The following is a 17,606-nucleotide window of genomic DNA, read 5'->3' on the forward strand; positions in this document are numbered from 1 at the left end:
TCCAGTTATGCATGCTAAAAACACATGACACTACTCTATAATAGAGGACAATAAACGTCATATGAAGAATGCACATTTTAGCATTAAAAAAAAACTTTTAGTAATGAAAGCCGTGATTATCAGAAACTCTAATTATCAGGAAAAAGAAACAGTAAAAACACAGAAGTCGAAAAATACGGTAGTAAGTGAAAATAAACTATATGTGGGTTCTTGAGAAAACCTTAAAATGAAGCAGGTCTTAATCGTGTTGTATCAAAACTCTAAACATGCAGATTTGAAAGCGTATAGCAGAACTACGCATCTTCTATTAGATTTTACGATGGAAAAAAAGGAGAAGTCACAATTTTGAAACAGCAAAAAATAGAGCAAATTAAAGTGCAAAGAATATATTTGGTTGTAGTGTTTCTCTGTGCAAACAAAGATCATCTCAACTTAATGGACCTTATGGCCATCTTACCTGCCAACATGCTGACAACTGAGAGGAGGATCTTCTCTACACTCTGCACTGGGCTCCAGCGCTCGGCACTGCTCTCATAGCCCATGGGATCATCGCCAGGGGCGTGAAGGATAGAGATGCAGACCCTGCCGTCCGGGTAAACTGTTGAGAGAGCATAACACATAAATATAGAACCTGAATAAAGAGGAGTGTATCTGCCAACCAATCCCCAGCCAGCATTCAAAAACTCCCCGTCACATCGATCCTTGCCACGCCACTGTAATGTGCATGTTTTTCCGAGCTCTTTTAACGCCATCTTGTAAAGTAATGCGTGTATGGTTTCTAATTTACTATGCAGGACAACTGCTTTATTAATAAAAAATAAGTTGCTTAGCAAAATATAAAACAAAGAAAGATCAGATTGAAAAACGATCTTTTGTGAATGTCAACGGTAAAACATTGTGAAAGAAATGGGTGCACTTATTTCTATTATTATTATTATTAAATTAGTTTTGTAATGCGCGCAGCTACCCAAAAAGGGTCTCCCGGGGCCTGGCACACAAATTGCTAGAAAAGGACAGTCAAGACCCATTTGCTACTAAAAGAGCGAAGTTTTAAGATTTCTTTGAATGCTGAGATAGGACGGGTCATTCTTCAAGGACACCGGAAGAGAATTCTAGATTTTGGGGCCAAGATAAGAAAAGGAACGGCCTCCCATTCTTGCCAGTTTAAATCTAGGAATTACAAAGTCTCCGTGGGCTGTAGAGCGCAGGGGATGAGAAGGAATGTAAGGATGGATGAGCTCTTGCAGATACGCTGGTGCCACACCTTGTTTGATTTTAAAGATGTAACACAGGGTTTTAAATTTAATTCTTTGATCAATTCGAAGCCAGTGAAGGTCACGTAAATGCGGCCAGATGGAAGCCTGTCTAGGAACTGACAAAGAAGGCGTACTGCATAGTTCTGAACTACCTGTAGCTTTCTCAGTACCTTTTGAAAGCTACCGAGATAGTGAACATTGCCGTAATCGAGGCAAGAGGTGATGAGTTCCTGGAGTACCGTGCGTTGGGTTGAGGCAGGAAGCATCCAAATGATCTTACAAAGCCACCTCAAGATCGTGAAACAGATGGCAGCAACACTCGCCAAAGTTAAGGCGCATCCACTCTGTCACTTGCTGTAGGCAGCACTGAAGGGCAGACGTCGTAGCATCTTTAGTGGTGGAAAGCGAAAAGACAATCTGCGTATCATCTGCATACGAATACAGGGTAAGACCCGCCTCTTCCACAATCTCGGTCAGTGGTCTGACATAGATGTTGAAGAGCAGGGGGCTTAAAATTGATCCCTGTGGGACTCCATGTGCTGATACGCAGATCTTAGATGATGCCTTAGCAGAAAAGACTTGAAAAGTGTGACCATCAAGGAATGAAGCAAACCAGGATAGGGCAGTGCCTTCCAGCCCAAGAGACCTAAGGGCGTTAAGCAAGATGTAATGCGACACAGTGTCGAATGCGGCACTCAAATCTAATAGAATGAGTGCCGCAGTTTCCCCTTGATCTAAATGCTGGCGCAGTTTCTCAGTAACCCCAAGCAGAGCGGTTTCAGTTGAAAACTTGGCTCTGAACCCGGATTGTGAATAATGAAGAAAGCCAACTTTGTCTATGTGTTGCGTCAGTTGAGTATTGATATGTTTCTCCAAAATTTTGGAGAAAACCGGAAGCAGAGATATAGGTCTAAAGTTAGATAGTACAGAAGGATCTGCTCCGGCCTTTTTCAACAAAGGGATGACCATGGCTCGCTTTCACTCGGGGGGTACCAAGGCCTCCCGTATAGAGGCGTTAAGAAGATCGATAAGGACGGCTTTAGAAGTGGCAGAGAGCTGACAAAGGATCAAGAGGAGACCCAGATTTAATACTGTTTAAACACTTTTGGAAAGACGCCTCTTCAAATGGGTGCCAGGAAGACATCTTGGCTATCTGATCACAATTACTGTGATATGTTGTGTCAAATGCAGAATCCATACTACACAGGGAAGGGGACAGAGCAGAGAGCTAACTTCTTCACTACCGAAAAAAGAGCCCGAGGACGATTAGATGCTTTAGTTATTGTGTTAGCAACATAAATAATTCGTGCCTCTTTACACGCTGAATGATAACTTTTAAGAGCAGTTTTGTAAGCATCTTTACAGGTTAAAGAGTACGATCTCCTCCATCTTCTTTCTAATGCTTTACATTTAGACTTAATAACTTTAAGATCGGGCAGGGGGGTGATGAGTAAAGCTGCGTTTGGGTACAGGGGGCAGACAGATGTCAATGGCATTGGTTAGCCAGTCCGAGACAGCAGTATTTAATGAAAGCAAAGGTTAAGTGACATCAGGTATGCTAGTAGACAGAATAGTATTAAAAGACTCCATATTCAATTTCTACTTCCTCTATTAAGATTGACATGCTTCAGAATTTTCTTTTAAAAAATAAAACAGTTTGGTGCAAGGCTTGTCATGTTGAAGAAGCCCTGCACCAAAAGGCAAACGCATTGACAGCTTGGCTACTTGGTGATCATTTCTAAATCTGACATCTCCATCAGGATGACAAAGAAATGTACACTGTCGCTTTTAAAAAAAAAAGGGGCCATCCGCCAGAATAACAATCTGGCACTAAGTCTCAAGGTAAAACATATAACAGGGTGGAACCAATTTGGTACACCTTACTGGTGCTCCATTGTGGTCAGCCTGAAATCACACATAGGTCCCCGGTCTACCGTGACCAGTTGACCTGCACTGGCAATTAGTGCTTTTTGGTGTTATTTTTACTTACATTGAAAAAAAAATCATATCTCTGGTTCCCTAATTGGATTCTTGTTGTTTTGGTATCATTTTGTTCATTACATTATTCTCTATTCTTTCGTCATATTAGAGTGGGATTTGTATTGTATATAGTGCTGTGTTTTTGACTTAAACTGTTTTGGTATTTCTTAATGCTTTACACATTTTCTTTAAGTTAAGTCTATCTGATCTGTGCTCAGAGTTACCAAGGGCTGAGCTCAGGTTTAAATTCCTGAAACCTTTTACTGGACCTAACAATAAGAAACCTTTATTACTTGTGGTGGACCTCACCCACCCACCACCTCCAAACTAAAAAAAACACTTTCTCATATATACCAACTCAAACACTCGTAAAACAACAAAATATGCAGTGATAAAAGAAAAAGGTTACTTACCCTGTAAGTATCTGTTTGCGGCATGTAGTGCTGAATGAATGAATGAATATTAGCTTTGTAAAGCGCAAACTTAGCCCAGAGGCGTCAAGGCGCTGCAGAGAGGGCCAACAGACAAGGATGCATATGGCTCACAGTGATATGTGGGTGAAGAGCCAGGTCTTCCGGGTCTTACGGAAGAACGTATGAGACTCTAATCCAGGTATTGAAGAAGGATGGGAATTCCAGAGTTTGCCGCAGCAAGGGAAAAGGCTCTATCCCACTCTCAAACCTTTGGACTACAAGAAGATTTTTACTGGCAGATTTTTACTGGCAGATCTTAACTGCTTGGTGGGAGTGTATCTTCGAAAAAGCCTTTTAATATCCTCTGCTCTGACCAGTGTTATATGAAGCCTTGTGGAAGAGACAAAGGGCTTTAAACAAGATTCTCCGGCAAAGAGGAAACCAATGCAGCTTACTGATAGTAGCCAAAACAGAATGGTGTTTAGAAAGGTCCATCGCCAATCTGGCTGCAGCATTCTGTGCCATCTGTAGGCGATGAACAAGTCCGTTGTTAATCCAAAGTAAAGAGCATTACAATTGTCCGATATGGACAGCAAGAGGGCAACAACTACAAGCTTTTGGGAAGAAAAAGAAAGAAATTGAGAAATCTTTCTAAGAATCTTAATAGTCCCAAAGCAGATAGACACCATTCTACTGATCTCGGGGGCCAGGGAGAGAGAGTTGTCACTATGACGCCCAGGTTTTTTTCAATGGGCCAATCACGGGCCAAGCGTATCAGGCCACCAGGCCTTTGACCAGAGGTCCTGTTGGTTTCCAAAGATCAAAACCTCAGTTTTGTCCCAGTTGAGTCTGAGATAGTGCTCTACCATCCTGGAGGCCACTGCCAACATGCCGTTTTTAAAATTAGTTGCTGATGCTTCTATGCTGTTAGTAATGGACACCATCGTTTGGGTGTCATCAGCATAAGATAGCACCTCCAGCTCAAAGGATCTAATGACCCTGGCTAGAGGGGCAACATAAATTTTAAAAAGGGTTGGGCTCAATGAGGAGCCCTGAGGGACTCCACAGAACAATCAATTTAACAACCGAGTTAAATTGATTCATCCTGACTATTTGTGACCGGTCCGTAAGGAATGAGGTAAGCAAATTCAGGGCAGAGCCCTCAACCCCCATTTCCTTTAGCCTGTCCACCAGTCTCAATGGAGAAAGGGTATTGAAGGCCGCCGTTGGGTCTAGAAGGATCAGCAGTGTTGTATGACCAGCGTCAACCTGACATCGGATGTTGTTGATTGCAGAGGTGAACGCCGTCTCCGTGCTGTGTTCCCTTCTAAAACTATGCTGAGCGCAATCGAGCAGCTGATGTTCCTCCAAGTAGAAAATGAGGTGGAAATTCAAATGTTTCTCGAAGATTTTTGCTGGGACCGGTAACAGAGAGATTGGGCGATCATTTTTTTTACTCAGCGGGGTCCAGAGAGTGCTTTTTTAAAAGGTGTTTAACCACTGCAGTTTTCCAAGCAGTGGGATACTGCCCAGATGCAATAGCCGTATTAAGAATTGAGGTCAAGTGAGGAACAATAACCTCCCTTCAAAGTTTCAAAATCTTCAAAGGGCAGGACTCTAATAGGGAGCCAGACTTGATTCCACTTAACAAACGATCTGTGTCCTCTTGCCTAAGAGGAGAGAAGTTAAGTAGATTATCTGCCTGGATAGTGGTTTCGGGGCGGGCAGCATGGAGGGCCTGCTTTGATTGCCTCATCATTGAGGATTTCCAGGGAGGATTATATTTCTGTGTTCTTAGAACGAAAAAAACTTGCCATTCGGTTACAGAGGTCCTGGGAGATATACGTATGAGCTGGACCTGAGGAGGGCGAGAGAGACTGAATTACATTGAAAAGCTCCCCTGAAGACCTCACAGATTCTGTCTTTTTGGAATAGAAAAGTACATTTTCCTCTATAATGGAACTTTATATTCCCTTAATCTCAGTGTATGCAGATCTCTTTCGACTGGATTAAGATCCAGGCGCGTCATTTCCTTTCTTGGTGCCGGCATGCTAGCCTAAGTTTCCTAAGTCTTTCTGAAAACCAAGGGGCAGACGGCTTCCTTCTAGCCGCATAGTGCTCATTGAGAGGGGCAAGGAGATCCAGAGCTGCTAAAAGCCGGTTGGAAAACTCGGCATATGCCAAGTTAGCATCCGAATGATGAGGCCATTGATGGCTACTGAGTGTTCAAAAGGGCTTCCTTATTAATAAGACAGAGGTTTCTCTTCTTCTCCACTCTTTTCTTATTATGCGGAGCAGCATGGGTTACCGAGGTGTGAAGCTTGGAGGGAATGGCGTAATGGTCAGACCAGGAAAGTTGAATTGGTTCCTCAACCCTAATCCGGGAATCGTTGGAGAAGATGCCATCTAATATATGTCCGTCCTTATGGATGGCGCTCATAACCAGTTAAGATAGGCCACAACAATTCATAGTTTCTAAAATGATTTGCGTTTCTTCACATAGGGTCTTCTTCAGGTGAAAATTAAAATCACCCATAAGTGTAAGATTGGAGCTTGCCAGATAAGGTACAATTCATATGCTGTGCATATTTCCGCCATCTGGTGTTGAGCTCGGATGTGTACAACTTGTTTTTCTTCAAAAGACGTCTTTTGAAATCACAGGTCCTGGTGACCCCAACTTTCACTGGTAATGTGCATGGACATCGATCCATTGGTAAATTGTTTTTTCCCACAGGGAGAGCATGACTGGAGATGGAGCAAAAAGTCCAGCAATTGATGACCATGCAAGTAGAAAGTATCAGTACGGAAAAAATAAAGAACAACAACCACAAGCATCTGGGGAGGAGGGTGCGTGCGCCTGAATCAACAGCACTACTTGCAACGAACAGATGCTGAGAGGGTAAGTAACATTTTCTGTTTGTGGTATGTGTAGTTGTGGATACACATGCTGTGCAGAGATTGCAAAGCAGTTATCCCTAAGCAGTGGCTCTGTCTGAGCACATTGCAAAGGACTTGAATAATGTGCGTAGGACAGCCTGGCCAACTCTTGCTTGTTGCCTGGCCGGGACATCCCCACAGTAGTGGGGATGTAAAGGTATCAGGAGTGGACCAGGTAGCTGCTTTGGTATGTTACCTAAGAAAGCCATTGAAGCCCCTTTCTTTCGAGTAGACTGGGGTCTGTAAAGGGCAGGCCAAGACCTTTCAGCTTTAGCGTAACAAGTCTGAATGCATCTGAGAGGCCAATGTGCAACCTCTGCCTTAGAAATGGCATACCCCTTATGCGGTTTAGACTTGGACACGAATAGTTAATGTGTCTTTCAAAATGGTTTTGTTCTGTCAATGTAGCACATCAACATTCTTTTGACATCCAGAGCATGTAAAGAGCGTTCTGCTAAATACTCTGGATGTGGAAAGAAGACTGGCAATTCAATAGTTTTTTCATTAAGGTGGAAGCTGGAGACCACCTTAGGGGGGAATTTGGGATGGGTCTAAGAACCACCCTTTCTCAATGAACCTGGAAGAATGGTTCTTCCAATGCAAGAGCTTGTACTTCACTGACTCATCTAAGGCAAGTGATGAGTACGAGAAAAGCTACTTTCCACAACAAAAATTGTAACGGGCAGGAGTGAACAGGCTCGAAAGAAGGGACCAAGAGCCTAGTAAGAACGTGTTAAGGTTCCACACCGGAGCAGGAGCTATCCAGGGCAGTATAACTCGTTTAAAGCCTTCCATGGAAGCCTTAATGACTGGTACTCTGAAGAGTAAAGCGTGCAGCCAGATGCAACCGAATGGCAGTGTATACGAGCCATGACTTCCGGCAGTGAAGGAGGTAACGGACAATATCTTGTACCGATGCTGCCATTAGGTTGATATGTTTAGGAAGGCAATAATGTACAACACATTTCCACTGGGCAGCGTCACAGGCCCTGGTAGTAGGCCTCCACACTTCTTTAAGAGCAGAAATACACTCCTCCGGAAAGGTTGAGTTAATCAAGACCTCAGGAGCCAAGTTGCAAGATTGAGTTGCTGGGATTGGGGTGATGGAGAGTGCTGTGATTTCGTGTAAGTAGGCCAGCGTGTTGGGGAGCTCTTGTGGAGAACTAGAGAGAGCATTAACCGAGTGGAATACCATAGGCATATATCCCTGACCAGTTCATTCATAGTGCATTGCCCATGGAAAGCGGATGTGGTAACCTGGCAATAAAGTTTGGGCATTTTGCATTTTCTGAGTTGGTGACCAGATCTATTTGAGGCTACCCCCACCACTGGAAGTATGGCAGTATGACTTGAGGGTGGAGTTCCCACTCGTAGACTTGTTGATGCACCCTGCTGAGCAAGTTGGCAAGATCGATGTCCACCCAAGGAATATGCTGGAGAAGGAGATGCACTCTGTGATGTACTGCCCACTGCCAAATGCTCTGGGCTACTGCTGACAGCTAGATGGAATGTGTGCCACTGTGTTTCTGTAAGTAGACTATGGCAGTCACATTGCCTGTGTGTACTGTGCCTGTCTTGTTTTGAATGTGCAAAAGACACACACAAAAAAAGAAACAATGGATTTAGGCCCAGATCTCCGTACTGGGGGATGTTTAACATTGTTCAACATTATGCCCATCAATTGATCTTTTTGCATTTGTCACCCCCAGTGGGACGGGTATGCCCAGATGTGGGTCCTGTGCTCTCCATGACACTGGAGTCAAGACAGCCTGGCTGATGAGGGGTGAAGCCCTGAAACCGGTCCTAGCATGCTTGTTTCTGGTCCAGGGAAGACCTGGACTGGCAGTTCGGGCTAGATTGTTCCCGTGGGGAGCAGGGTCAAGACAGATTTGCATATGGCTGGGTTTAAACTGAAATGGCCTGGGGAGCAAAACACTATCGATTTAGGTCCAGATCTCTGGATTGGGGTGATTGTTAGACATTCTTCAGCATTCTGTCCATCAATTGCTCTTTTTGCATGTATTTTAAATGAGAGCAGAAAGTCCAAAGCTGATGAGCAGGTTCTATTGTGCAAAGGACTACATACTCTGAACAGGGAGGGGGTTGAGATGCGAACCCCAGCCAGTAAGTTAGGCATTCATGGCGATGGTGACATGAGGAATCCAGTCGAGGAAGCGCCACCCTTTCAAGTGGTGGATTGTGCTTCACCACTGCAGAGAGTGACATGTGAAACTCCCCACCAACACTTGATCTTCTAGGTCTCTGCCTGACACCACTGTGCAGTTAGGTACTCTTGTTATGGGCGCAAATGTAATTTGGCATGGGGAAATATGGCTATGCAAGCAGCCATCACATCTAGCAACACATCACTGTTTTGATATTTACCTGGCAATATAGCTGAAAAAGATGCAGGTTTTGGAACACCTGTACTCTTGCAGGGCTATAGTAAGCCTTTTCCACTTGTGTGTCTAACATGGCCCCGAAAAATGTCTGTTCTTGAAGGAGCTGGAGGTGAGACTTGGTCCAGTTTATGGAGAAACCTAGACTGTGCAAGGTGTGGATGGTGGTCTGCATATGCACTTGGCATTATTGATGGGTGGTGCTCTTGATCAGCCAGTCATGCAGGTAAGGGAACGCCCGGATACCATTCCTCTGAGGCGAGCTGTTACCAAGGCCAAACATTTTGTAAAAATCCTGAGAGCTGTAGTAACTCCAAAAGGAAGTACTTTGAACTGAAAATGTTGTCCACTTAACATGAAACTTAGATATCTTCAATGTGCAGGGTGAATGGGAATGTGAAAGTAGACGTCCTTTAGACTGAGGGGGTGAATGGGAATGTGAAAGTAGACGTCCTTTAGACTGAGGGCCGTCATGAAGTTGCCTTGTTGCAACAGAGGAATGACATCTTGTAGAGTCATGTGGAAGAGCTCCAAATTAATGCACCTGTTCAGAGGTCTTAGGTTGAGGATGAGTCTGAGGGAGCTGTCCTTTTTGGGAATAAGGAAGTACAGAGAGTACACTTGCTTTCCGCAGTGCTGTGGCAGAACTGGTTCTATGGCTCCTTTGGAAATTAGAACCTCTTTCCCCTCTAAAAGGATGCAGAGGTTGTCTGGAGACAGTGTGTGTCATGGAGGGGGGGAGGGGGCAGGGAGGAGAGGTATGGTGGTGGTCAAATGACTTTGAGACAGTACCCCTGCTGTATAATGTGAAGGACCCAGCAGTCGGAGATGATTTCTGCCCAATGGAGCAGAATTCCCTTCAACCTTCGCCTGACAGATGTTGTATGATCGGGGGGAAAGAGCTAGATGTTCACCGTTGGGGACAGTGCCCTTTTCTCTGCCTTTTTTTGTTACTACTCCTGTATCCACCCCTATAGCACCCCCATGAGTGTTTCTGCCGAGTGGCCCTGGAGAAAGTGGAAGAGGTCTCTGGGTCCAGGGTATTATCATTGCAGCAGTATTGTGAGCTGCAAGAGGAGTGACAGTCTGCAAGGCACATATGGATTTGGCCGTCTCGGTATCCTTTTTAATTTTCTCTGGCATATGATCAATCTGACAATCGAACAGAGGCATAGCGGCATAATAGGATACTTGTACTTACTCCCCAAGCAGCATCCAATGCACAGCGAATGTTGGAGATTATTTTCCCCTTCACCACCAGCTTCTGTCCTCTTTTACGATACTGCTCTGGGAGGTGTTGGATAAGATGCACCATCTGATCCCAGTGGGTGTGATCGTACCTGGAGAGTAAGCCTATAAAGTTGGCAAAACACCAACAACTCAGATTGTGCTGCTCCTCTTTTGCCCTGGCATAGATCTTTTTACTCTCGGGGTCCGGAGTGGGTGCTTCCCTGTCCCCTGAGTATTAGCTCGCTTTTCAGCCGTATGTACCACAAAGGAGTGGGGTTTACTGGCCTTGTAGGTATGGTGGGTGAGTAGGTGGTGCCTTAAAGCACAAGTTACTTTCCTTTGGTAACAATATATCTGTAAGAAACAGTAGTTAGTGTTAGATTCCTTACCTTAGAATATCCCCAGGCGTCAGACTGGATCCGGAAAGTTTTCGTCAGCAGTACCCTTGCGCGTCAGTAGGCGTCTGCAGATCCGCGTCCGTCGTTGGCGTCGTAATCGCCGGAATGACGTCGGAGTACTTAGATGCCGCCCTTGCGCGCTGACGTTAGTTCTGTACATAGCTTTCCGCGCCAGGAACGCAGAGCCATGATAGAAACCGACACTGGTGCCTTGAAACTAGGGCCCTGAAAGAGATGTCCTTAACCCTAGATATCGGTTCGCAGAACGGGGAGGATGGGTGGGGCGGTAAGGAATCAAACACTAACTACTGTTTCTTACAGATATATCGTTACAGAGGGTAAGTAACTTGTGCATCTGAAAGAAACAGGTTAGTGTTAGATTCCTTACCTTAGAATAGATACCCCAGCAATACCAACCCCGGTGGTGGGTCTGCGAACCAAGATCACACCAGAAAGTCCTGGAGAACGGACCGGCTGAAAAAGCCATCTCTCCGAACTTGGATGTCCAGGCAGTAATGCCTAGCAAACGTGTGCAGCGAGGCCCACTAGCTGCCTGACTGATGTCCTGCAAGGGGACTCCCCGACCCAGGGCAGAAGTAGCCACGGTGGCCCGAGTGGAATGGGCGCGCAGCCCAACAGGAGGCTCCTTTTTTGCCAAAGAGTAGCAAACCTTCATGTACAAGACAAACCACCGAGAGATGGTCCGCTTGTGCACCGCCCGTACCTTCTTAGCGCCCATGTAACCAACAAAGAGCTGGTCGTCCACCCGTAACTGGTGTGTGCGTTTTAGATAGAAGGAGTGCGCCGTTTTGGTTCCAAACTGTGAAGCCTCTCTTTCTTTTTCGAGGGGTGCAGAGGCGAAAAGAAGGTGGGCAAGGTGATGGATTGCCCGATATGAAAGGCCACCTTGGGCAGGAAAGAAGGACGAGTCCTCAGAACAACCTTGTCCGGCTGGACAGAGAGGAAAGGAGGTTTAGAAGATAGAGCCTGGAGCTCACTCACTCTCCTGGTAGAGGTGATGGCAACCAGGAATGCAGTTTTAAGAGTCAGAAGAAGAAGAGGACAGTTATGAAGTGGCTCAAAGGGAGCGCACATCAGATACGTTAGAACAAGATTCAAGTCCCACTGAGGCATCCTGAAGGGAACAGGAGGAAACATGTGTGTGATGCCTTTCAAGAATCTATTTACAACAGGGGACTTGAAGGGGCGTGGCTTGGGCGCCGATGGCGATGGTCGCCTGAGAGCTCGGCTCCGGGACTGAGCCCGGGATTATCCTGTAAATCGGAGGCTGCGGGGCACCCCAGACCCCGCATTCTGCTGAGCGGACCGACGAAGACCTGCCGGGGCCCCTGGTGGGGCTTGGACGAGGGTTGCTCCGGAGTAAAACCGAAGTTTGCGGAGTTGCGGAGTGCGACCCAACATGGCGCCCGGACTTCTTTGTCCCCCTGGTCGGACCCACTGACTTGGAGGAGCGTCGCGAGTAGCGACTAGCGCCCGGCTTTGCCATCCCCGGCCGCTCTGTGCACTGGATATTTAATGGGTCGGACTTTTTACAACGAGTTTGCACTCGGTCGGGTGACCGGGCGGATGCCCACGTTATAGGGGACCCCGGGAGCGGACGCCCTGTGATCCAGGCGGTGGCCCGACTCACGACTCCGCACTTAGCTACGTTTTCCTGGCCAGTCCACTTACATGGGAGGCGCGACGCTTTGGCGCCACAAATCGTCCGGTGGAGTTGGTGGCCCTCACCCCGGGTCTCTAGCGGTTGAGCGGGCCTGCCCGACTCGGCGACGGCTGTCTCCGCCCCCTCATCGGTGCCCTCGGACGCCGTGGCGGTGGCGTGAGCCGAAGCGGAGGAGTCTCCACAGGCCCTGGAGAAGGAGGTCTCCCATACTCGATTTGAGGACCAGTAACCGGGAGGGTCGTGGTCGGCATCTGCACCCGGAGACGCCTACTCCGGGACCTTCACGGAGTGCCTCCGGCGACATGGGGAAACCTAGAGGAGCCAAGGGGACTACCCCGACCGCCTCGGACTCGGAAGCCCAGGACAAAGAGGAGCATGGGGACCCAAAGAGTTCTGGTGGCGCGTCGATGCAGCAACAGTTCGACCGCGTCCTGGCGGCGATAGCGACCACGAGATCGGCCCTCCAACAGGACATTGCCCAGGTGGCGACGAGTCTAGGCCTCCTCAGAGCGGACCACGGCAAACTCTCAGACCGGGTCAAGGAAGTGGAGAGCTCGGTGAAAAACTTGGAGCCGGCGCAGCGAACCTTGGCTGCGACGATGAAGGATGCCCTATCCCGAATTGCGACCCTGGAGCAGAGGGCGGAGGATGCGGAAGGCCGCAACAGGAGGAACAACATCCGTGTAGTGGGCCTCCCGGAAGAGATCGAGGATGGCGACATGGTGACATACTTGGAGACCTGGCTCCGTGACACGGTGGCCCCGGAGGGGCTATCCTCCTTCTACACTCTGGAGCGTGCCCACAGTGTCCCGGCGCGGCCACCGCAACAAGGACGCACCCCGAGGCCGGTGGTGGCGCGGTTATTGCACTTTCGGGACAGAGACTTAATCCTTAATGCCGCCAGACATAATGGTCCATTCAAAGTAGCGAACAGTCAGGTGAACATCTTTCCGGATTACACCTATGAGACTCAACGCAAGCGGTTCTCCTTCCTGGCGGTCAAGCGCGAGCTCAGGAGCGAGGGCATCCAGTACTCGCTCCTCTATCCTGCTAGGCTCCGCATCATTGTCGATGACAAAACTCAGTTCTTCGACACCCCGGAGGATGTCTGTGCCTGGCTCGAGCTTTACAGGACAGGGAAAGATGGCTTCGGCTCCTCGTCCCAACAGGCAGATGAGCCGGAACAGAGACGGTGATCCAGGAGGATCAGGAATCGCCGCAGCCGCACGGGAGGGCCCTCAACTGCGGAGACGTCGTCGGAGAGGAGGGGAGTGTTGGAAGTATTGTCGGAGCTGTCGGGTGCACGGGACGAAGCCATTGAGGAGGAAGAAAACCTGGGTGTAGAGGAGGCACCATCGGACTCGGAGGACTCAATGGCTGATAGTGCCCATACACCGGTGATCACACCGAAATCGGTGGAGGACCTTTTGGATGGACAAGGGTAACGGGGTGTACTGCCTTATTTTGGGAGGGGGCCCGGCAGGGGGGAGGCGGTTGCCGTACATTGCTGCTGACAAAGAGGGAGGGAGGGGTGGGGTGCCCCTGTTTCTGCCCCGACGGGTTTTTGGCACTGTTTAGGGCTTGTTAAAATCCCGGTGGCCTGAGCGCCGAGGGCCCACTGCCTCCGCCCGGCCCGCACCTGGCCCTTAAGGCCTTCCTACGGTGGCGACCGTAGGATTAGTAGGGGTTATTGGGTTGATGGAAGGCGAGGTTTGGATGGGATCTAGATGGTGCAGTTTGGGTCCTGTTCTGGGATGGGTGGGTGAGGATTTGGTTCGTTCTTGGGTTGTTTGGTTTTGGTTGGGGAAAACGGCCGCCATCAGTGCTGGGAGGAAGGATGTCTTTTCTTTGTGGGGACCCGGATGGGGAGACTGTGCGAGAACAATATGGGACAATGGCTGATGTTGCTAACTTGAAATGTGTTACTTGGAACGTGAGGGGGCTTCATACTATGTCCAGGCGCCACAAAGTCCACGCTTATTTAGTGCGTAGGGGAGTGCAAATGGCGCTGCTGCAGGAAACTCATCTGAACAAGGCGGAAGGGGCGGCGCTACAGCGTAGATGGCGGGGGCAGGTCTTTTCCACGTCGTACTCCGTTTATGCCAGAGGGGCGCTAATATGGATCAGAGCAGGGGTCCCCTTCCAAGTCACGAGAACAGTGATAGATCCAGAGGGGCGGTACGTGGCCATCTCGGGCACTCTAGGAGGGAGGGACTTGAACGTTTGCTGTGTGTACGCTCCTAATATGGACCAGATTGCCTTCCTTTCCAGGCTATCGGGCTCGTTGGCCCACTTCTTTTCCGGGCCCCTTCTGCTTGGGGGAGATTTCAATTCCGTAGTGGACGTGGACATTGACCGCTCGCATCCACCGCTTCCCGATTCTCCGGTTCGTCGCACGGCTAAGGGTCGTCAGGATTGGCAGACCCGCTGGGGTTTGACGGACATCTGGAGGGCGCATCACCCCGCATCTAGGGATTATTCGTATTTCTCGAGCCTTCATGAGTTGCATGTCAGATTGGATGGCTTTCTTGGATCGCCCGAACTGGTTTCGGCAGCGGTCCGATCTGAGTACTTGTCCAGGACCATATCGGACCATAACCCCCTCCTGCTGGACCTTCGCTGGTTCCCCGGGACGCCGGCGGTGCCCACCTGGAAGCTGCGACCCGAGATTCTTGAGGACAGTGTTTTCAGGGCGGACCTGGGGGACAAGATATTGGAATATTTTGCGTCCAACGGCGGCACCGCGAGTACTAGAGCGTTAGAGTGGGACGCTTTTAAGGTAGTGGTGAGGGGTTACTGTATTTCTAAGAAGGTGGGCATGAGGCGCGTTATCCTAGCGGACTTAGATGCAGCGGACCGGAAACTCCGCGAGCTTGAAATTCGCCGCCCCGGACACCCGGAATTGCAAATACGAACGGCGGAGGCGAGGGAAAAGGTAGCGGCAGAGGTCGAACGGCTCCGCTGTTTTGACTACAAGGCCTATACGGTCCGATCCATCGCGGAAGGAGACAGATCGAGCGCGTTGTTGGCGTGGTTGGCCAACCCTACGCGCCAGTCTCATTTGACGACAAGTATGCGTGAGGCAGACGGAACCGAGGTACACACTCAACCGGAGATTCTTAGCTGCTTCCGGCATTATTATGAATGTTTATACCGCAGTCGCTCCGCACGAGACCCTGACCGACTTGATGATCACCTACGTCCACTGGAGCTCCGCACAGTGGAGCACGAGGTGGCGAAAGCCCTGGGATCCGACATTGAACTGGGGGAGATCCGCGGGGCCATTAAACGGATGGCGAGAAACAAGACCCCGGGCCTGGATGGCCTACCTGTGGAGTTTTATGCAGCTTACGCTGACCTCCTAGCCCCTCGATTATTGGTGGTCTACAGGGAGGCGAAGAGGCTGGGGCGACTCCAGAGCTCGATGTGTGAGGCGTTGGTGGTTCCTCTCCTCAAGCCGGGCCGGGACTCGTCCGACCCGGGGTCTTACCGTCCCCTATCGATGTTGACGGTGGACTATAAAATACTGAGCAGCATCTTGGCCTCGAGGCTGCTGGGACACATGAGTTCCCTGGTGCATGAAGACCAAGCTGGTTTCATCCCACGACGGAACACGACTATGAATATTCGCAGGTTGTTCCGTTTGCTAGGGGAACCATTCGTGGATGCCCCGTCCCCGGTCGTCTTGTCGGTGGACCTAGAGAAGGCTTTTGATAGCCTGGAGTGGGACTACCTCTGCACGGTGCTGCGGAGATTCGGCCTCGGGGAGGGCTTTGTCAGGTGGACCGCGGTTCTCTATGCCTCTGCTTCAGCCAGGGTCCGGGCGGGACCATTGATTTCCACGCAGTATCCGGTAGAACGAGGCACGTGGCAAGGGTGTTCATTGTCCCCTCTTCTCTTTGCGCTGGCGGTGGAGCCACTCGCGCTGCACCTTCGATCGGGAGCCCACTATACGGGCTTGTGGACGCCTGCGGGCCCACATTATGTTTCGCTGTATGCGGACGACCTGTTGCTCTTCCTGGAGGACCCGCTCGACGCTTTACGTGGTGCGGCGGTGGCGCTCACAGAGTTCGGGGAGGTCTCGGGCCTCCGAGTGAATTGGTCCAAGACCTGTCTTTTTCCGGTACGCAGGGGTGCTCCCGCCCCTGCCCTAAGTAGGGAGATTAGATGGGAACCCGACTGCTTTAAGTACCTTGGGGTATTCGTCTATCACGACCAACCCGACCTCCTAGATGGGAACATTGCCCGCAGCATTCGAGCACTCCGAGGCTGCATGGACTTTTGGGCCACGCTGCCGCTTTCGGTGGCGGGACGGATCGCCCTGCTTAAAATGGTGGCGCTCCCCCGGCTATTATATTACTTTCGGACTCTACCGATCTGGGTCCCACCGGCCACGTTTCGACTGTTACGCTCTATGGTGGTCGGATTCCTATGGGGGTCGGGCCGCCGGCGGGTGGCCCTCAAAACCCTGATGAGGCCGAAAGACGAGGGGGGGCTCGCGGTGCCGGACTTCGAAAAGTATTATCTGGCGGCGCAGCTCCAGACCTTCACCTTATGCGCCTGAAATACCGTTGGGGATGCTGACGGCCCTCCCCCATGGAGGGGATTGGTCACGCTTGGCGGCCTGGGAGGATGCCGGCTTACAGCTGGTTGGGGATCTGTACGAGGACGGAGCGCTCTTGTCCTTCCAAGATCTTATTGACCGCTTCGAGATCCCCCGTGGTGATTTTCTGCTACACTCGGCCATTGTACGAGCGATCCAGGCACACTGGAAGAACGGGCAGGAGGAACCCCCCTTATCTCAGGTGTGCCAGTACGTGATGATGTCGGCGGGCACGGTGAAGGCGGTCACTTGCCTTTACGGCAGATTGATTAACGAAGGGTTGGCTCCTCTCACCACCCTGAGAAACCGCTGGGAGGAGGACATTGGCAGGGAGATCCCGGAGACGACCTGGTCCCAGTTAGTGAGGCGAGCCTGGAAGGGCACACGCAACGCCCGTTTTCAGCTGGTCCACTATTACGTTCTCCATAGAGCGTACCTGACCCCAGTGAAAATTAGGCGATATTTTGCCACGAATTCGGCGGAATGCCCTAGGTGCCCAGCTCAGGAAGCGGACCTCCTACATATGTTGTGGGCCTGTCCAGGACTGTCCTCGTACTAGAAGGAAGTAGCGACGACCCTGGAGGAGGTGACGGGGAGATCCCTATCATTTGATGCGGCGGTGGGGCTCCTACACTGGTTCCCCCATACCCCCAGGAATAAAATTTCTAGTAAATTTATCGACCTAGGGCTCCTCCTTGCTAAACGA

General features: G+C 49.8%; 1 protein-coding gene across 1 annotated transcript in view; it reads right to left on the minus strand.

Annotated features, from left to right (window-relative positions):
- UBE2G2 (ubiquitin conjugating enzyme E2 G2) overlaps positions 1 to 17,606 on the minus strand; it is a 401,614-nt gene that overhangs the window by 91,843 nt on the left and 292,165 nt on the right. Inside the window, exon 5 of the mRNA XM_086955512.1 lies at positions 458 to 598. Within this exon, the coding sequence (XP_086811638.1) occupies positions 458 to 598 (141 nt within the window). The remainder of the gene's footprint in view (positions 1 to 457; positions 599 to 17,606) is intronic.

This window comes from Lissotriton vulgaris, chromosome 2_1 (assembly GCF_964263255.1).
Source record: "Lissotriton vulgaris chromosome 2_1, aLisVul1.2, whole genome shotgun sequence".
Lineage (NCBI taxonomy): Eukaryota > Metazoa > Chordata > Amphibia > Caudata > Salamandridae > Lissotriton > Lissotriton vulgaris.